General features: G+C 48.3%; 1 protein-coding gene across 1 annotated transcript in view; it reads left to right on the plus strand.

Moving 5' to 3' along the window:
• The first annotated feature begins 230 nt into the window (after positions 1-230).
• The window catches only part of Abcb10 (ATP binding cassette subfamily B member 10), a 30,589-nt gene continuing 9,807 nt past the window's right edge, over positions 231-21,012 (plus strand). The window contains exons 1-8 of the mRNA XM_020168835.2: positions 231-775; positions 7,617-7,817; positions 8,545-8,747; positions 11,343-11,477; positions 12,555-12,701; positions 13,676-13,811; positions 19,111-19,206; positions 20,250-20,459. Of these exons, the coding sequence (XP_020024424.2) occupies positions 307-775; positions 7,617-7,817; positions 8,545-8,747; positions 11,343-11,477; positions 12,555-12,701; positions 13,676-13,811; positions 19,111-19,206; positions 20,250-20,459 (1,597 nt within the window). The 5' untranslated portion in view covers positions 231-306. The remainder of the gene's footprint in view (positions 776-7,616; positions 7,818-8,544; positions 8,748-11,342; positions 11,478-12,554; positions 12,702-13,675; positions 13,812-19,110; positions 19,207-20,249; positions 20,460-21,012) is intronic.

Consider the following 21,012-nt stretch of genomic DNA (forward strand, 5'->3'; position numbering starts at 1 on the left):
TCCACACGCGGAAGGGCGTGGAAGCGCGAAAAGGCTCCCGCGCGCAGTGCGCAGGCGCAGACGCTCCGCCCCGCTGTCCAGGCGCCGCGCGGGCGGGGGCGCTCGGAGCGCGGCGAGTGGTCGCCCAGGGGTGGGCCGTGCAGGCCGGAGGGCGCGGCTCGGGGAGGCCGGCCCGATGGGGCGGGACTCGGCGGGCGAGGAGGGGCGGGCGGCGCGACGTCCACGCCCCGCGCTCGGGCCGGACCGGGAGGGTCTTCGGCTCTCGGCTGGGCTGGCGGGTGAGGTGCTCGGGTCCGAAGCGGCGCCATGCGCGGCGCCCCTGCCTCGCCGCTGCTGCTGCTGCTTGCTTGGCGGGGCCCAAGTGCCTGCTCACGGACCTCGGCAGCCCGCGCGTGGACCCAGGGCGCCCGCGCGCGGACCTCGTTGACCCATGAGTGGACCCAGGGCGTCCGCGCGCGGACCTCGTTGGCCCATGAGTGGACCCTGGTCGCCCGCGTCCCCGGGCCCCTGCCGGCGCGGCCGGGGCTGCCGGGCGGCGCAGGCCTCGCGCGGGCGCTGGGGCGGTGGGCCGGGTCCTCCGGTGCTCTCCGGGGCGCGGTACTGGCCGGACCTCTCGCTCCGCGCCCTCCGCGCACCCGGCTCCAGGGCGGCTCCGCGGCCGCGGCCCGGGCGGGAGATCCCGGGGACAACTCGCGGCGACGCCTCGCGGCGGCCGGGCGCCCGGAGGCCTGGAAGCTCCTGGGGCTGGTGCGCCCCGAGCGCGGGAGGCTGGCAGGTAGGAAGGAGCCCGCAGGAGGGCGAAGGGAGGGCGGCACCTGCCGGGGGCCTGTCCCGCTGCTGTCTTAGCGCGCCCAGAGGACGGCAGGGGCTTTACTGCAATCTCTGGATCGGTCCCCGCCAGCGTCCCTCCTTTAAGAAAAATAATTTGACCAGAAATATGCCTACTTTGTATTATGCATTTACACTGTTTTTAGAAACGTTACTGGTTAGGCAACCTTATCAAGCGGTCAGCAATAGTTCACACGGTGAAGCCATCTGAACTCCCCGCCCCCAGGCACCTCACAGGCTATTTCCCTAAGTGGGGAGCAGTGGTAACTACTGGGGCCGGCCTTGGACCGGAAAGGAGAAACTAGAGTGTAATCCAGCTGAATCGTGATGGAGTAACTTCTGTGACAAAGAAATCAGGATGGTTGGTTTTAGAAACAACTTCCAGATACTACAGCTCCTTGTTTTCAGCCATAATCGAAGGGGTGCCTGGTAAGATCCAGAGATTTTTTTGAGGGTTTTCTAAACCTTCATTCCTCCTATAAAAATGGGTTGCAACCTCCTGCGAGGTTTCGCCGGCAAGTCATAACACATGGGATCCTGTTCCTGTTGGTGTGAAGAAACTAAGTAAGTCTTGTGATTGGTGATAGAACCTGAGGTGGTGATGAAGGCTTTGAAAGAGGCCTGTGAGGTTGTCGTGTCACACTGGAAACAGGAGGGAAATCCACACTCCTTGCTGTGCTGCTTGCACTCCGAGCCCCCCTGGAGAGATTAGGGACTTGGAGCAAGTGCACCCATCTGCCTGCACAGGAGAGCTTAGGAGGACTCTGGGTGCGCTTAGGTATCAGAAGAGTTAACTTCACTCTTTGGGTGTTTGCTACAGATTTGGATGAAAAGGCTCCTTTTGTCTGCTGTCTTATTTAAAGGATAATTTTGAGACAGTAGGTCTCAGGACTGAGCTGCTGAGACAGGCTGTGTCTGATTCACTGTCCTGAATCGTGCTCTTGACTCAAGTTCAGCAGAGCCTGGAGTGTGTCAGGGGAGCAGATCCTGCCAGGCCCAGATGGAACCTATTGACCCTGGGCACTACAGGGTGTGTCTAGACCCCACGTGTGGCTGGAGTCTGCAGAAATTCAGTGTTCTTTCTGAAACTTTAGGTGCCAAGGTTTCAGGTATCAGGCTTTGCTGGCGCCACTCCTCAGCCCTGCCTGTCCATGACCATTGTCCCTGTGACCTCTTACCTGTCCCCGCATGTCCTGCTGTGCCATCGTGCTATGAAGCCTGCCTTAAACAAGGCAGGAACTGCACCTGTGCCCATTGTAATAGCCATTCTGGCCTGCCTTTGAAACATCAAACACATGGTTTGAGAAATAATACTGAGGTTGCCACATCTTTTTTTTTGAGACAGTCTACCCAGCCCAAGTTGGCTTTGAACTTGTATGCCTCAGCCTATTCCAGTTGCTGGGATTGTTTTACTTTTTAAACAGGTAGTAAGGGCACATTTTGTTTTAAGGAAATCTAATGAAAATCCCTTCTTAAAGTGTATTATGGTTTCCTCACCATTAAAGTCAGTCTGGATGATGGTGTTTGTGGGAGTAAGAGGAAATGGGATCACTGTTAATTTTTTTTTAATTTAGTTGAGGTTAATTTATGTAAACTATTATAGATTTTTTTTTTTCCTGTGGTACTGGGGATTACATCTGGGACCTTGGAAGTGCTCCATCACTTGAGCTGTGCCCCAGCCTGTCACTGTTAACTTGTAACTGGTTTTGCTAAGAGCATCCTCAGGCTTAGCAAGTCTGAAATGCTGCATGTACAGAGAAGTTGTGTGTGTTTGTGTCTTTAAGTAGAAATTTAAAAAAACCAAGGTGAAGAGAAGGAATTCCAACATTAATTTTAGAGAAAACCCACAAATCTTTTTTTCAAAAAAAAAGATTTTTTTTTTGTATTTGAATCATAACCCCTTCCATCCACCTTCAGCAGTGTGGTTAGAAAACTTTGACGTTAAATGATTTGTGTCAGAAACTTGTAAAATAGAACTTACTGTTAGAAATGACCTCGCTTCTCCCCGGGGACCTGTCCCTGTAACCTGCTCCTTCAGTTGCAGTTGTGTTATCCTTGGCCTGCAGAGCTGCCCCTGAGTCCTTTCGCACTGATAAATCTTCCTCTTATCACTTTGGCCACAAGGAGTCTCAGAAGAGGCAGGAGCAGGGTGTGTACTGGGCAGGCAGAAGACTCTTGGTCAGGCTTCCCATGTGCCTGGCAGATAGCATCCAGGGCTCAGCCCTCGCCGAGAGTGGTGGGCCTCAGGGCTCTCTGCCCCAAGAAGCTCTTTCCAGCCTGGAGGTCCCTGGTGTGCTGGGCGCTGGTCTTGGCGGCAGCTTACCAGGCAGGTTCCTAGCTGGACTGTGGTTAGACGGAATGGAACTCTACCCTGCATCCACTTCCCACTGCCGTGTGCAGGACTCGGGGCTGCTCCCCATCTTGAAGTACTGATAAGGGGCTGGATGGTCTGATACCAGGAAGTTCTTGGAACCTGGTGCCTGCCTACAGTGTTTGCTGAGTTTGTGGGTGTCTTTCACAAAGATGCCATAGAGTGACCATGTGAACTCAGCTATCACCCTTGTGGGCACAGGGAACCTGGAGAGAATGGACAGTGCCTGAGTGACCATGTGAAATGTGGCTGGGTGAAATTGACCAAAGCATAAAACGCACAGCAGATTCTCAAAAGACAGAAGAAACAAGATGTGAAATACCATTTTTTTTTTTTTTTGCAGTGCTGGGTCCTTGTGCATGCTAAGCAAGTGCTCTACTACTGAACTACATCCCAGAGCCTTTGTCTTTCTTCCTTCCTCCATCCTTCCCTTCCTTCCTTCCTTCCTTCCTTCCTTCCTTCCTTCCTTCCTTCCTCCCTTCCTCCCTCCCTCCCTCCTTCCTTCCTTCCCTCCTTCCCTTCCTTCCTTCCTTCCCTCCTTCCTCCCTCCCTCCCTCCCTCCTTCCTTCCCTCCTTCCTTCCTTCCTTCCCTCCTTCCTTCCTTCCTTCCTTCCTTCCTTCCTTCCTTCCTTCCTTCCTTCCTTCCTCCCTTCTTCCTTCCCTCCTTCCCTTCCTTCCTTCCTTCCCTCCTTCCTCCCTCCCTCCCTCCCTCCTTCCTTCCTTCCCTCCTTCCTTCCTTCCAGACTGGGGTTTGAACTCAGGGCTTCATGGTTGCAAAACTGGCACTGTATTGCTTGAGCCACTCCTCCAATACATTTTGCTCTGGTTATTTTGGAGATGGGGGTCTTGCAAAATATTTGCCCTGCTGCCTTCAAACTGTGATGCTCCCAAGCAGCTAGGATTACTGGCATGAACCACCAGCACCTGGCTAGGATTATTATTAATTTTTTTTTTGATGGTACTGGGTTTGAGCTCAGGGCCACATGCTTGCTTGCTAGGCAAGTGCTTTACCACTTGAGCCACTCCTCCAGCCCTCTTTTTTGTGTTGATATTTTTGAGACAGGGCCTCCAGAACTATATGCCCAGGCTGACTTCAAACCGCAATCTTCCTGATTTCTGTCGCCTGAGTAGCTAAGATAACAGACATGAGCCACTATTGCCTAGCCAAAATTAATTTTAATTAATTGTAAGTTACATAAGTGACTCCCACTGTCTGCCTATTGAGCAGTGCCATGGTCCAGGGTGAGCCCCTGTAGCTCATAGAGCGGGTTTGCCCAGGTGTGGGCACATGGACAGTGTGGGCAGAGGCAGCAGGCGCACTGAGCTGCACCTGCAACTTGTGATCACTCCTTGAACCTGAGATGTCTCCCAAACTCTGTGTTTCCTGCTCTGCTTCTCATCTTCAGCCCTCAAGTCTTCACTTCCTTCCCTGCCCAGCTCAGACTTACTTTGCCTCAGTCTCCATCTTGTACCCACCCTCAACCCTGTGCCCCTCCCCACCCCCTCAATTATGACCATGCCTTCCTGATTCCTGAAATCCTGTGTCTGAAGACAAGTTACTGTCCTCTCCAAAGCTGCTGCTCCTGTTGTATTCCTGGTCTCAGCAGGGGAACTTCCATGACCCCTTACCCAGGCCCTAGGGGTCACTGCTGCTGTAAAACAGTAGTGGTGCTAACAGTGATAGGTGGTTTGTTTACTAGAACCTAATCTCTGTGCCAAATTCTTTGACATGGTGTCCGATCTGCATCTCACATCAGTCCCATAGGGGAAGTATTGGTTTTATTGCCAGTTACAGATAAAGAAACTGAAGCACAGTGGAATCAAGTGACTCAGGGAAGGTCAGACAGCTCAATGAACCATGGGTACCTGGCAAACTTTACATATTTTAAATTAATTAAAAAGTAAACCTGAGAGGGGATATCCTGGGGTGAGTTTGCATTCAGTTAAATTCCTTCTTTTGTAATGAGCATCAGTACTGTGTAAGACCTGAGTCAGACCAGGGCATTTCATTCATGAAATACAGGTTCTTGCAGCTATTTTAAAAACTGGAGGATGGGAGGGCTGGCTTTCATAGTGCTTCCTATATATTGTACTTTTGGAACAACTTTGGACTGACCCTCTGTCGCCAGGAAGACCTCTCTGAGTTCATCAGGAATGAACTGTGCAGAGCCAGAGTTGGACCTTCCCCCTCTCATTGACCACAAGAGCATGGTGCTTAGATGCTTAGCTTTACATCAAAAGGAAATGGTCCTGGCCAGGTTCATATTACTAGTTGTATTGAGATTATGGGTTTTAAACCTGGCACATGGTATGCAGACTTTCTGGGCAGCAGGCAGGTCTGATGTTCCTTGTTAGGCCGGTTGAAGGATTTTGCTCTGATAAGATGTTACTGCACCTGTGCAGTTCATTCATTCATTCCACATGTATCAATGGAGCTTTTGCTGTGTGCTGTCCCTGGGGGGGGGGGGCGGTGGGATACAGCAGTGAGCAAAGCAGACCAAAATTTTTTATATCCTAAGAGAGACAGAGACAGTAAAGCAGTGACATGTTAGGAAAACCTAGGACTCTAAGGAAGAGGGAGAGAGGTGAGCAGTTTCAGGTGTCTGCATTTTATTTATTTACTGTTTTAGTGGGATTAGGATTTGAACTCAGGGCTTCTTTGTGCTTTCAAAGCAGGTGGTCTATGGCTTGAGCCACGCCTCTGTTCCATTTTGCTCTGGTTATTTTGGAAATTGGGGTCTTGCAAACTGTTTGCTTGGGGTGGCCTCAAACCGTGATCCTCCCGATCTCAGCCTCTGGTGCCCAGCTAGGTATCTGCATTTTGGTGAGGCAGAGGGGAAAGGTGTTGGGGAGAAAGACCTCAAAGCATGTTCTCTGCTTAAAAAGCTGTTTCTCCAGACATCTGCTTTCCAACCCGACCTCCAGCTGGTGCTGAGTTTGCTCTGTGCTCCTTATTAAGCTCATAGAAAAGTTACACCTTTGAGTGAAGTGTGAGCATCAGCTGCACAGCAAGCAGAAGCAATTGCCCTTTGCAGAGAACTCCTGCCTCCCGGGTGGGGCTCAGTCTGGGTTGTATCCAACTGGGACCCTCACCATGGACCTGATACACACAGTACCAAACCAAAGGAGTCCAATGGAGGAGAAGCTGCCCTGCACCTAAGTCACCTAGGGCCACTCTTAGAAGGAATCTGGGGGTTGGTGAAGTGGCTCAAGCGGTAAAGCATCTGCTTAGCAAGTGTGGGGCCCTGAGTTCAAAAGCTCAGTACCATCAGAAAAAAAAAAAAAAAAGACCTCACAAATGTTAACGTTTGTGTCCTGGACTTTTATTCATTTATTTTATTTTTCGATGGTACTAGGGTTTGAGCTTAGGGCCTCACGCTTGCTAGGCAAGTGCTCTTCCTCTTGAGCCATCCACAGCCCTTGTCCTGGACATTTTAAAAACCAACGGTAGATTGATTGTTCCATGTCGATACCTAGAGACACCTCATTCTTTCTAATGATTGCTTAATGCTTATAAAATAAGTACTCCATCATAGGTTCAGCCTGTCCCCTGTTGATAGATATTTAGGGTACCTTGGTTTGCATTCCTCTTATTAGTGCATTATCTGTGATAAGTGTTCTTCCCAGGATTTTCTAGTAAGACTAGCCCTTCTGTCTTTTTTTTCTTTTTTTGGTGGTATTGGGATTTGAATTTAGGGCTTTGTGCTTGCTAGACAGGTGCTCTTCTGCTTGTACCATGCCTCCAGCCCTTTTTGCTCTGGTAATTTTTAAGATAGGATCTCACTTTTTTTTTGCTGGGCTGGCCTAGACCACAATCCTCCTGATCTCAGTCTTCTAAGAAGCTGGGATTACAGGCATGAGCCACTGGTAGCACTGGCTCCCTGTCTATTTGAAAGTTCTTGGAGCAAGTAAGTTTCTGTTTATTCTCATCCTGAGATCCAGGTGCCTTATTCCACAGAGCAATAACACTAAAGCAGGGGCATGCCACGTGTGTCATGGATCCCAGGACCTGCTCTCCAAAGGGTATTTAGAGTACTCTGAAATACTAGACAGAATCCAGAACCTTACCTGGATCATCTGACCTTCAACATAAAGTACAGTTAGACACCAAGCAATACTGGTGTGTAGCAGGAATGCGAGAAAGCATGATCTGAGACGATACCAAGTGGAGCGATGGGGAGGGAGGACAGAACAGATGGCTGTGGTGGCTGTTTTGGCTGTTATTCCTGTGAGAAACAAATGATGGGCTCAAAAAGTCCTCCTGTCTGGCCAGGGACACTCCCTCCATCACACTTGTCCTGCTTATTCTCAGTCTGTAGTTGGGTCTAGGGGCAAAGGGGAAGAGAGCCCTGGCCATGAGCACAGTACCTCCTCTTGGCTACAGTGGTGTCGAATGAGGCATATGCCTGTCTTCCAGCTGCTGTTGGGTTTCTGGCCATGTCCAGTGTCATCACCATGTCTGCCCCTTTTTTCCTGGGGAAGATCATTGACGTCATCTATACCAACCCCACTGCGGACTACAGTGACAGCCTGACCCGCCTCTGTGTGGGTCTCACTGGTGTGTTTCTGTGTGGTGCTGCTGCCAATGCCGTCCGTGTCTACCTCATGCAGTCTTCAGGTCAGTCTCACTGGGGCGGGGGGGCGGCGAGTAACCCCAAAGAAGGGGTGGGGAGCTTGGGTGTGAGGGGCCTCAAGTCTCACTGCTCCAGGCCAGGATGGTGTTGTAGGTTGTTCTGGATCAAGGGCTCTCTTCTCAACTCTTTTGCATAGTTGGGGCTGAGATGTGGAGGAAACACCACATCTGTCTGTCTTCCGGAGGTCTGAGAGCAAGGCCATGGTAGATTCTGGGTTTTTCCAAAGAGCTGCAGAACCCTTTTGTCTGCCCTAGTCTGGGAACTTTCCAGTTAGCAGGCAGATACTTCTCTCAATGGTGAGAGAACCCAGGACACCACTGCAAGTCCACTTAGCTAAAAGGATTGTGACAATTAACCAGTTCCTGCCATTGGAAAATCTAGTACAGAAAAGACTTGCTAGCAAATCCACTCTTGGAAATTAATGTGGTAAACTTTCTTGGTAAGTGATATGTGTTAAAGGTGTCTGGGTCTTGATGTGTTTATTTTACTGTGTCCATAGTCTGGTTACTAAGAGGAAGCCAGTGATTACAAAGGTGTGGCCGTTAACATGCCAGGGCCAGGGTGAGTCCCTCTCAGTCAGATCCTCGCAGCAGATGCACAAGCTGCAGCACTTGGGCTCTTGGTGCCAGGTGGTGGCCCACCAGAGGGCCGGCACTGTGCCCAGGGCAGCCGCTGCGCCTTACCCACTGGGGGCTGCTGTTTGCCTTGTAGGTCAACGCATCGTGAATAGGTTGCGCACATCACTCTTCTCCTCCATTCTGAAGCAGGAGGTCGCTTTCTTTGACAAGACGCGCACTGGAGAGTTGATCAACCGCCTCTCTTCGGATACTGCACTGCTGGGACGCTCGGTGACCGAAAACCTCTCAGACGGGCTGCGGGCTGGGGCCCAGGCCGCGGTCGGAATTGGCATGATGGTATGGTGGCCTCTTCTCCTTGGTGCCTTCTGGGGTGTCTGGGCTTTCAAATGTGAGAGGGGTTATGACAAGCTGTTGTCATTCTGTAAGTGCTCGGGGGGATGGGGAGGTGAGAGATGTGGGAGAGGTGGACAAGACGACTATCCTGGAGTTGCGGGGATGGATATAGTTGCAGGATGGGAGAACTGCCCATCCTGCCTGCCTCCTGGTCTCCATCCCTCCAGAATGAGTGTTATCTGGAGAATGGCTTCCTCCATTTGTTCTAGGCTGTCTGAGGATAGTGAGCCATGTGTCAGGAGTGTCAGGTGGGCCAGGTGCAGTGGTTCGTGCCTATAATCCCAGCACTTGAGAGGCTGAGGCAGGAGGATGGAGAGTTCAAGGTCAGCCTGGGCTACATACAAGACCCTGGTTCAAAAAAAAAATTACCACTGAAGTATTTCACCTTTTTTCATATTATGACTTCAAAATCTGGTGTATATTTTGAACTTAACATCTCAATCTGGATGCACAATAATCACTGGAAATGTTTGATCTGTATTTCGATTTCCTAAAGTTTGCAACTAAAAAAGTTTGACTTACCCAAATTTTCCAGGCATAGTTGTTTGCCAGTAACTGAGTGGAGTATTGTATTTTAAACTTAATTAAAGTTAGTAAAATTAAAAGTTGATCTTCTCTGTTATACCTGTGCATTTCAAGTGCTGGTGGGCATATTGACAGAGTGGACCTGATAGTCTGACTTAGCAGATGGAAAACAGCTTTGAAATCTTGTTTTCCCAGAGAAAAGAAAAGGAAGCCCTAGGAAGATCCTCCCTGTACTTCTGTGTTTTCCAAATATGAACAGTTCTGGGTCTTCGGGAGAGGTAAAGCCAGGGAAACCCCTTTTTGCAACATTGAGAGAGTGCCATCTGCCAGATGGCCTGTCTTGGTGAGCTTGGGTTGCCAGAACCAGGCACCACAGACTGGGGATCAAAGAACAGACATCTGTTTCCCATAGTTCTGGACGCTGGAAGTCCAGGGCCATCTTGAGACCTCTTCTCTTGGCTTGTAAGTGGCCAGCATCTTGCTTGTGAGGTGAAGAGAGTGTTCTGGTCTCTCTCCCTGGAGATGCTACCCTCATGGAGCAGGCCCTTGATCTCGCTCAACCTTGTTTTCACTCACAGCTGCCCTGGGAATCTGGGATTCAGCACATGAATTTGGGGAGACTCCAACAGTTTACAGTGGGCCCCATATGCTGGCATCATTGGGTCAGATCTTGAGCCAGGAGGAGCAGAATGTGGCTTTTTTCCTCGCACAAGTTCCCTGGGCCTCCTTATGGTGATCCAAACCATGAGAGCCTCACTGTGCTGCACCATTCTGGTGCCTCCTTCTAAGATCTGTATTTCTGCCATTCTGCTCCTTTCCATCTGGGACCCTGTGTTTGACCCAGGTTATTCATGTAGCCTGGAGGCAGGCAGATGAGCGGGGTGGTCCTGGGCTCCTCACCTCAGCCAGGGAGGAACTCCATGGATTGCCTGCCCAACCATGGAGGACATATCAGACAGATGACATGCTCCCAGAGGCTTGCCCTGGTGTCCTGGGGACTGTGCTCAGGGTGGCTTATTCCTGCTTGCTCCTGTGAAGGGCCCAGCACCTTCCTGCCTCGAGGCCTCTGTGCACCTGCTCTTTCTTCTTAGAGGCCTCAGAGACCAGATCATACCTGAAGTGATTCTGTTCTTTTTCCTCCCACATCCTGGTGGGTTATCTCCCCAGGGCCAAAACAGTGTTTCCTAATTTGGGCACTTAGTAACAGTTTGTGGGTGAGAAAATGGATGATCAGGGTTGGGATGTTGCTCAATGGTAGAGCACTTGCCTAGCATGTGTGAGGCCCTGGGTTTGATCCCCAGCACCAAAAAAGAAAAGACAGAAAAAAGAAAATGAATAAATAATTGGTCGGTTTGCCCATCACTCTGCACTGCTGTCTGCAGCACTTCCCCAGCATTTTAGGAGACCTAGCACCAATTGCATGATTTTCCTGTAAATGAAATTTGGCACATTTTAATATTGTACTGAAGAGATGCTATTTGAAACAATTGCCATATTGCCGAGTTGACAAAAAAGCTGTCTGTTACTAGTTATTCTTTGAGTCACTGGCGTTGTCAGAAGGCCCTCCACATGTGACCCAGATGTGTCCCCGTGGCTCTAGGCTCAGCCATGGAAGCAGCTGCCTCTGTCACGGTCACATAGTGACCTCTCTGAGTTGGGCGCTTCGTTGGGACACATCACTCTGGTTGTTCAGTGACTAGAACTGGCATTAGATATTAGTCTGGCCAGCCTGGAGCAGAATGGGCCTCCCTGCGGGATTCTGTCCTGTCTTCCTCTGCTGTTGATGTGTAGTCAGTCAGGCCTGAGGGTGAAGCGTCTCCATCTTGTCTTCAGTGGCCCCTGCCACGCTACTTCTCTATGGTGTGCTGCATGTTCTTGGGGTTTTATGAAGGTCAAAGATGTCTGAGGCTCATCTTGGAGGCAGTGCCTTGCAGCTACGTCTTTATGCACTGGCAGGTGTTGAGAATATCTTGCTCTCCATGTAACAAGTGCTCTTGACTTTTGTTCTGGCAGTTTTTTGTCTCACCTAGTCTGGCCACCTTCGTCTTGAGTGTGGTCCCTCCAATATCCATCCTTGCAGTGATTTATGGACGATACCTGCGGAAACTGTCCAAAGCCACACAGGATTCTCTGGCACAAGCCACACAGGTAATGGACCTTTCCATGCACGCAGTGTCTGGGGCAAAGGGCTTACAGCAAGAACTGGAGGTCAGAATGCAGGATGTGCAAGCTGTTCAAAGAGTGCCTTCCTTTCCTCATGTTAGGTAGGACTCCATGGTCCAGAAAGAAAGCGCTTGGCCACTGGAGTCAGTTCCCACCCGTCCAGCTTGCCTCCGCACTGTGCCAACTTCTTATGCTCCCAGAGGACAAGTTAAGAGTTTGGCAGTGATTTCTAGATTGCACTGCCTCCTTCACGGATTCGGTAAAGACTACTGTCTTTCCAAAACCTAAATTTTCATGTTGCAAGCTCTGTGCTTGTTTGTCATTGAAAAAATGTGACAATAAGCCAGGTGCAGACTGCACATGTGTAGTCCACCTATTCAGTAGGCCAAGGCAGGAGGATCACTTGAATCCAAGAGTTCAAGATCAGCCTGAGCAATATAGCCAGACCTCATTTCATGTATCATCATCTATCTATGATGTACAGCTATTTCCCTATTAATATCTATCATCTGTATCTTTCTTTATCATCTGTGTCTGCCTGTATCTATCGTCTATCTATCTATCATCTATCTATGTCTATCATCTATCATTTAGCTATCATCTATCATTTATGTATCATTTATCTATCATCTATCTATCATTTATCTATCTGTTAATGTATCATTTATCTATCATCTATATTTTATCTATCATCTATCATTTATCTGTCTATCATTTATCTATGTCATGTATCTATCATTTACCTATCATCTATCATCTATCATATGTTTATCATCTATCATTTATCTCTTTTTCTATCTATCATCTATCTACACATCCATCCGTCTAGCTGTCTGTCTGTCTATCTATGTAATCTATCTCTCCCTGCCTGCTTAAGCCTCCTGATATGTGGCTGGCTTTTTCAATGGTAGCATTGTTTGGTGTACTCTGCTTTATACCTTTCTTCTGATGTAGTCATGTTTCATGAGTGGCCTTTCAAGGTAGCATCTTAGATGAGAATCACCCTTTAATTTTGCTGTAGTGTGTGACTCTCCTCCCCTGCTGTGCTTCTCATCCTCACAGTTAGCTGAGGAACGCATTGGAAACATCAGAACCGTCCGAGCTTTTGGGAAAGAGATGGCGGAAGCGGAGAAGTACGCCAGCAGTGTCGACCACGTGCTGCAGCTAGCAAGGAAGGAGGCCCTCGCTCGGGCAGGCTTCTTTGGAACAGTAAGTCGGTTGTCCTGGAGAGTTAGTGCAAATGCTGTGATTGTGAGAGATTTTTATTTGTGACTCTTGCCACCAACTTGCTTCTTCAAGCCTAAGAATGACTTAGACTTTAAAGTATTGTGAAAGAAGAGGAAAACAAGTAAGCGTGATTTTGAAAAAGGCAGCATGTGAGGTCAGGTGCTGGTCCTCAGTGTGGAGCTGGGTGGCTTTTTTTTTTTTTTTTTTTTTTGTGGGACTGGGGTTTGAACTCAGGGTGGTTTCATGCTTGTCAAGCAGGTGCTGTCCTGCCTGAGCCACACCTCCAGTCTGGGCAGGTTTTTGAGCTCCCCCTGGTGCTGGGCAGCTGTGTGCATTCTCAGTTCTCAGTTCTGTGTCCTTAGGAGCCGGGGCCACAGTGTGTTTACACAGTCTCCTGATGCAGGCCAACCTGACATCTGCTGAGAAGTAAACCAAATAACTTCAGCACGTTTCAAGAAAGAAGTAGAAAAAATTGGTCACAAAGTATGCAAATTGGGCACTGAGAAAATTTCCAATGAGACAAATTGATGATGTGCCCAAACTGGAAGGAACCCTAGAGGCAATTCAGTCATTGTCATCATTAGGAAACTGGCTCAGAGGCCCTCACCAGAGACCACATGGCTTTTGAGGGCTACAGACCCTCAGTGTGGAGAGCACCTCACCAGCACATGGACACAGAAGACTTCTACTCACTTCCTCTAGCTAAGGAGGGATGCAGTGTCACTTTTCCCCTGTGCTAGCTGAGTACATGGGTAAAGCAGTAGCTGTTGGGTGGCTTAGCATTTACATTCTCAAGGTGATGAGATTAATTCCTTCAATGTTGCAAATATTTCAAAATTTTTTTGTTTGAAATTCAGGTGAAATTTAATATCTGAAAAGGAAACCATGTGTTCATGTGTTTGACTCCTGAGAGGTCTCTGGTCCTGCCTGATTTCTGTGTTTTCTTCATCCCACAGACTGGGCTCTCTGGGAACCTGATTGTGCTCGCTGTCCTGTACAAGGGAGGCCTGCTGATGGGCAGTGCCCACATGACAGTGGGTGAACTCTCTTCCTTCCTAATGTACGCTTTCTGGGTTGGATTAAGCATTGGAGGTATATAATTTAAATAGGCTTGGGGAGTTACATATTAAAAAATAGGTTTTCAGCTGAGTAAACATTTCCTACAATGTTGTTTCAGCTGCACTTTTAAAGAAAAAATGAAGTTGTAAGAGTAGGCAATGGGTCCTTTGTTGGGGCTCTGCTGAGTATGGTAGATAGAGACCCATAGTTCTACAGTGGTGATGGTTTCATGATTGGCAAGTCACTGGGGAATAAAATTTCTTTCATACATGGTCAAAACTAATGAGCAACCAAAGAATATTGATAAATTATGATGCTCATGAAACAGAATTGCTTGCTTTTGTCAAGAACATCATAGAGCTGGCACTGTAGTGTGTACCTGTGGTCACAGCTACTTGGGAGACTGAGGCAGGAGGATACTGGAGCCCAGAAGTTGGAGCCAGCCTGGGCTACATTGGGAGACCCTGTCTCAGAGAGAGACTCAGAGATAGAGACTCTTGGAGTTTATTGTCCCATCTTGGGTGAATGTTAAGAAGGACCATGAGCCACAGCTGTGTGAAGTCTGTGGGTTTTCTTTTCTATGCCTTTTGTGTCCCCAGCCCATGTGGGGGAGGGGTCACTGATTCCCTGCTCTTGCTGCCTTTCCGTCTGTGAGCACTGAGATGGAAAGGCTGTGTGGTGGTTGACACTGCTGTGCTGGCTGGCTGGAACATCTGTTTTCTGGCTCTGTGGCTGATTGGTGAAGGTGGAGTTTTTCCTCAGACATCACAAGCAAGTGAGGATATTTTTCGTAGTGAGATTTGCAGAGACCCCTAGAATAGCACTTTAGTTCTGCTGACTAGTCTTAAAGAACCCCTTTGAGACGCTGTGGGGTGCCAGTGATTCGGGCAGACCCAGGACCAACAGATGGCACACTGCTCTTCCCTCTGTGTCCCTGGTCAAACCTGCCAAGGGACCCTACACCCACTGTGGTGCTGCTTCTTTGATTCTGCCCAGTCTTCCAGTGGACCAACTACCTCCACTGTCGATTGTGGCTTTCTGTCCACATCCTATGCTTGACCACAATCAGGTTTCTTGCCCTGCTTCCCCCATTCTTGTGTTTTCTGCCATGTCTGACAAGATCTTTTCTAATCTTTCCTGTCCTGCTCCACTTTCCATGCTGCTTGACTCCAAAGAGGCATCTCTGACTTTCTGCAAGTGCGAGCTGTGCCTTGTGCAGGAACAGGTTGGAAGGTTCAGCTCTGGTCCACAGGTGGCAGAAGGAGCTTCTGGGATTGTGTCAGAGGCTGTGGACATGTGTGTGACTGAAGCCCGCCACAGCTCTGTGCAGCCACCACCTCTGTCCACAGTTTGAGCCCACGTCTTATCCTGCACCTGCCATCTGGGGCCAGGAAGGAGAAGTGAAAATGTGGGGAGATGGGATACATCTATCATGCAGTACTCAGCAGTGCTAAGTACATTAATGATACTTGACTACTTCCACACTCACACTCAGGGCGCATACATGTTCCCAGTGCTGGGCAGCCCCATTTACAGCTTGAGACCTTGTCTTTCACAGAAGGAACCCTGCGGAAGTGCTTGCTAAAGATTCTGTCACCATCCCCCTCTGCCCACTCCTATAACCGTGGCTGCTGTTTGTCTTTATGTTACCTGTCATAGACATTTCAGAAATGGAGTAGGAGATATGTGTCCTTTTGTGTCTGACTTCTTTTACTTAGCACAGTATTTTCAAAATTCATGGACATTATAGTATGTGTCAGTGCTTCATTCCTTTTTATGGATGAATAATATTTTATTGTACAAATAGACACATCTGTTTTGGTTGTTCAGAATCTAAACTCTATTATGTTAAACTACTTCCAACTGTTTTCTTTCACTTCTCTCTCTCTCTTTTCTCCTCCTTTTCTTCCTTTCTAAAAATTAATAGACTCTGTTTGGGGTAGGGGACTTTGTTTTGGGGACAGATCTTACTGTGTAGCCCAAACTGGTCTCAGAACTCATGATCTTCCTCATCCTCTTTAGTGCTAGGAGGCATGGCCACTACACTCAGATTTAGACTACATATATTTTTTAATTTTTTATTCTTCATTTTTTGGTGGTATTGGGGTACAGGGCCTTATACTTACTAGGTGCTCTACTGCTTGAGCTACTCCGCCAGCCCTAGACTGTATTTTAAAGCAGTTTCACATTCACAGCAAAACTGGGTCACATTTATACAGATTTCCTAAGGACCCCTGCCTCCAGCCTTCCCCACTGCCAACATCCCCCACCAGAGTGGTGCATTTGTTACACAGTTGATCTGCCTATATTGACACATTGTTACCATCTACAGTCCACAGTGTACATTAGGGTTCACTCTTAATTCATTAGGGATATTGTGTGGTTTGGACAAACCTGTTGATAGGGATCCACCATCACAGTATCACAGAGTAGTTTGACTGCCCTAAAAATCCCCTGAATATTGCCTGTTCATCTTTCCTCCAACCCCTAGCAGCCACAGACCTGTCCATTGTCCTCTAGTTCCACCTTTTCCAGAAGGTCCTGTAGTGAGAATCATATGGTCTGCAGCCTTTTTCAGACAGGCTCCTTGTGTCTTTTCATGGCTGATGACTCATTTCTTTTCATCTCTGGGCAATACTCCATTGTCTGGATAACCACAGTTTGCCCTTCCATTTTCCAGGACGTCTTGGTTGTGTCCATGTTGGGCAATTACAAACACAAGTGCTGTAACATCCTTGTCCAGGGTTTTGCATGCCTGTGACTTTTCAGTTCACTTGGGCAAGTAGCAGGGACTGTGATTGCTGGATAGGATAAAGAGAGTATTTTTAGTTTTATGAGACTGTCAAACTATCTTCCAAAGTGACTGTGCCATGTCTCACTCCTTTGTTGATGTATCTTTCACAGTGTTCTCCCAGGCCGTGACCTCCTTCTCATTCCCTTGACAGTGATTTTGAAGAGCAGAATTTTAAAAATGTAGTGAAATCTAGCTTACTGCTTCTTTCTTTTGTGGGCTGTACCTTTGGTGCTGTATCACCACATGCAAGATCATGTATATTTTCTCCTATGTTATCTTGTAGACATTCGTAGGGAAACTGGAGTTTTGGAGTCAAGATCCAAACTCCTGGGATTCCACATGTCAGATCAAGCCACTCACCCCTACTAGCCAAATAAAGAGGCATGGTGGGGGCAGAGAAAGGAGATTTATTACAGGACTTGAGACACCACGGGAAGAGGCAGAGTGAGCACTCAGTCCATCTTCAGCTGTATTTGGGGTATAGATATGAGCTATAGGTTTAAGTAGGGGGACAAAGGTATGCATAGTTAAATAGTCCCAATCATAGGTGTGCTCTAGTTGACCATCATCTTGGCCAAGCGTTCCAGGAAGGGATCCATGAAGATGTTATCACTGCCATCACTTGAGGGGAGCAATCTGGTTCCCAAGACATAATTATTCCCGCTCCAGAGTGCAGCCTCATCATTATAGGTAATTGTCCTCATTTTGAAGGATGGTCTGTCCTGCAAGTCTCTGGTGTTCCTTATAGGTAGTTTCTGTCCCTTGTCATAAACATGTTATCAGTCATCCCTGTCCTTCCTTGATTTCCAGGAAGGAGGGAATGGCTCAGAACAAAGGACAACAGGTACAGAATTGGAGGCAGGGACGCCAAGCTTTTCTGCTGCTTTTAGTTAATTCATGGGCCCAAGTAAGGAGTCAGTGCTTTTTAGCAAAAGCAGTTTACCACCTCTTAGCATAGTTTTGCCTTTTACAAGTAGGTCTCTGATTCTTTTTTTTTTTTTCTCCTCATTATTGGGAATTGAACCCAGGGCTTCTCACATGCTAGGCAAGGGCTGTACCACTTGAGCCATATTCCCAGCCCCTTTGTTTGTTTTGTTTCTGAGATAGGGTCTTGTTAACTTTGTCTGAGCTGGCTTGAGTTCACAATTCTGCCTCCTCTTCCTGAGTAGCTGAGATTACAGGCATGTGCCATTACACCAGACAAGGTCTCTGATTTATGCTAATTTTTGTGAAGGCATAAAGTCTGTGTCAAGATTCAGTTTTTGCATCTAGGTGTGTAGTTGTTCCAGACACATTCACTGAGGAGAGGACAAATACATTACTACTATATCTTTATTGTGTTGTCTTTGCTTCTTTGTCAGAAATAAGTTAACTATATTTGTATGGGTCTTTTTGTTGCTTTGCACTTGCCAGGCTGGTACTTTACCACTTGAGCTACACCCCTGCCCTTTTTGCTTTTGTTATTTTTGGAATAGAATCTCATTTTTGTGCCTGGGCCAACCCAGACCTCAGTCCTCCTGTTTACATTTTGCTTGTAGTTGGGATGACAGGCATGTGCCACTGTGCCTGGCTTTTTATTGACTGAGATGGGGTTTCCTGTCCTTTTTTGCCTGTGTTGGCCTTGAACTGCAGTCCTCCCAATCTCCACCTTCTGAGTAGCTAGTATACAGTCATGGGCCACTGTGCCTGGCTTTGTTGTTAGTTTTGTGTATATGTGTTGTGTGCACTGGGGATTGAACTGTGGATCTTGCACATACTAGGCAAGTGCTCTACCACTAAGCTACATTCTCAGTCCTCTGGGTCTGCTTTTTTCCTGATGCATTTTTAATTCAACTTGAGGGTTTTAGTATACTGTATGTTTCATAAATGTCCACATGCCATGGAAAAAATACTTGGATTGCAATTTTCAGCACTTTTACTGAGGGAAAAATGTTACATATATATGTTCTCTTATTTCATACACATCATTGTAGGTACTTTAAGTCACCAGTTAAATCATAACTCAAAGACAACAGAAAAAGAAGTTGATGGAATAGTTAACATTAATGAAACTCCTTTTCATCTTTTAGTCTATGTAAAAGCTGTGTGCATTGAGTGACTAGAGAAGAAGTTTGACTTCATAGGTTTGTCTTTAAAATAAGTATTGAAGTACTTTGTCTGCCTTGTAGCCATGGGATAAAGGTGTATTTATTTCACCTGAAGTGCTGTGTTTTTGACATGGTGGCCTTCGCCTGCAGCATTGTGATTTTCATTCACTGGTGCTTAGTGTAACTATACCTATTTATAAAACCAGACGGTAAATCCTTATTAGAAATCTGCAAGACAGGAGGAGGAAAAGCTAAAGGAAAACTGGGTATGAGAAGGGAATTGTGACTATCATTTCCCCAGCAGCTGCTTCCACTTCTTTCCTGAAAGTAGCAGATTTCATACTGAAATCACAAGCGTGTTACTGTCCTGACTCTCTGTGAGGCAGGAGAGCCAGTAGCCTTTCCTGGTCCCGCTCATGCTAATGAATGGTGGGTCTCCTCTTGTCCTCAGGTCTGAGCTCTTTCTACTCGGAGCTGATGAAAGGCCTGGGCGCCGGTGGGCGACTCTGGGAGCTTTTGGAGAGACGGCCACAGCTGCCTTTTAATGGTGGGTTTGAGCTGGGACTTTTCTTTACTGGGATTGAACAAAGTTTTGGGCAGTCAGGCCTGCCCTGCCCTGTCCCCTTCAGGAGGAGCCACAAACCTGTGGTCCATGTCACACAGCAGGGTCAGGTTGCCAATGAGAGAGGGGAGAGCAAGGACGGTCCCCAGAGCAGTCCTTGTTGTGGGTCAATGTCCTAGAAGCTGACCATGCCTCTGCAGTCAATGGTTACTGCCCAGGGCAGCACAGAAGGGAGAACAGGCCAGGGTGCCAATAGGAAGGCCCAGCTAGCTGGCTGGACAGGTAGTCTTTAGCGACATCTCTGATGGGCTGAGTAGGAGGAAGGGGCATCTAACACAAAAGGTTCTAAGGTTTTCCACATCTGAGGGTGGCATAGGATGCTGGCTGTAAGTAGCCAGGTCCATCTCCTCCTTCCTTGCGATGACTTCTGTGGGCCATGGGGGAGCCCAGTCATGGAGACTTGCATAGCAGCACTGTCACTGCTCAGGGCTTCAGCTTGGCTGGGGAGCATATGGCAGCAAGCAGGAGCCTGGTGTCCTCCAGTGTGACAGAAGCTAGAGCATGAAGCCCAGTGAGAGGCTGAACATGTTTCACACATCAGGGCAAGGCTGTACCGAGGAAGAGCAGACTTCTGCCCCTATGGCCCTGTGGCTGTTATGCAATGCTCCCTGTTCATCACTGTGCTTTCAAAACGTTTATTTGGTGTAGATAAGATGAACTCTGCACAGTAGCTACTCGGGCAGTGGCACCAGGAGAGCCCCAAGCCAGACTGCTCCAAGGGTGGCTCTTAATTCCCCTCCTGCTAGCTCAGGCAGGGCATGGTGTACAGCCCTTGCATCCTCAGAAAAGTTGGACTCTCAAGATTGTAAGATCACACAAGACCACACATAGTGCCCTGTACATAGCAGGTTCAGGGTGGGTACGTGGCCTGCTCCCTGTTGTGCCCATGTGCCTGTCAAACAGGGAACCACATCCCACTGTGAGATAGGTTTTCCCCTAAGTAACTTGTGTTCCCTCTTATGCTTCAGAGGGAGTCACAGTAAGTGAGAAAAGCTTCCAGGGTGCCTTGGAGTTCAAGAACGTGCACTTTGCCTACCCAGCTCGCCCAGAGGTGCCTGTGTTTCAGGATTTCAGCCTTTCCATCCCAGCAGGATCTGTCACCGCGCTGGTTGGCCCAAGTGGTTCTGGCAAATCAACTGTGCTCTCACTCCTGCTGCGGTTATATGACCCTGATTCTGGTAAGTGGAGACCCATCGTTCATGGTGAGAGCCCGTACCTCCTTTGTGGGAAAGAACTCGCTCAAGCAGAAGGCATGTTCATTCATAGGTTATGACAGCACCCACAAAAGCTGTCAGGTGTTTTGAGTCCTGCCTCTTCAAGTCCAGACTCTGCCTCCTCTTATCCACACTCATGGCTCCTCCCTAGGAGCTCTGCTGGGAGGAGGACAGCAAGGCTGTGCCCAGAGGTACCCAGCAGGTGCTCGGCAGAGCCTAGTGCCCCAGTGCTCAGCGATGCCTAGCAGATCCTGGCAGAGCTCAGCAGTGCTCATTGGTGCCCAGAAGCCAAGATGAAGTTCCTTATGTGGCATGGAGGCAACCACACAAGCTGCTGCTGGAACACTGCTCTGCCATCTGCATTTGGGCTTGGGAACCCCTAGGAGACTTTCTGATGCCTACCCTTGAATCACTTGGCAGTTGTACTGTTAATCTGGTGATCAGTAGTGATTTGTTTCCATGTGGTGGCTATGTTAAAACTTTTCTGAACAAGTAGGGATTTTCTTAATGGATTTTT

This window comes from Castor canadensis, chromosome 15 (genome assembly GCF_047511655.1).
Source record: "Castor canadensis chromosome 15, mCasCan1.hap1v2, whole genome shotgun sequence".
Taxonomy (NCBI): Eukaryota; Metazoa; Chordata; class Mammalia; order Rodentia; family Castoridae; genus Castor; species Castor canadensis.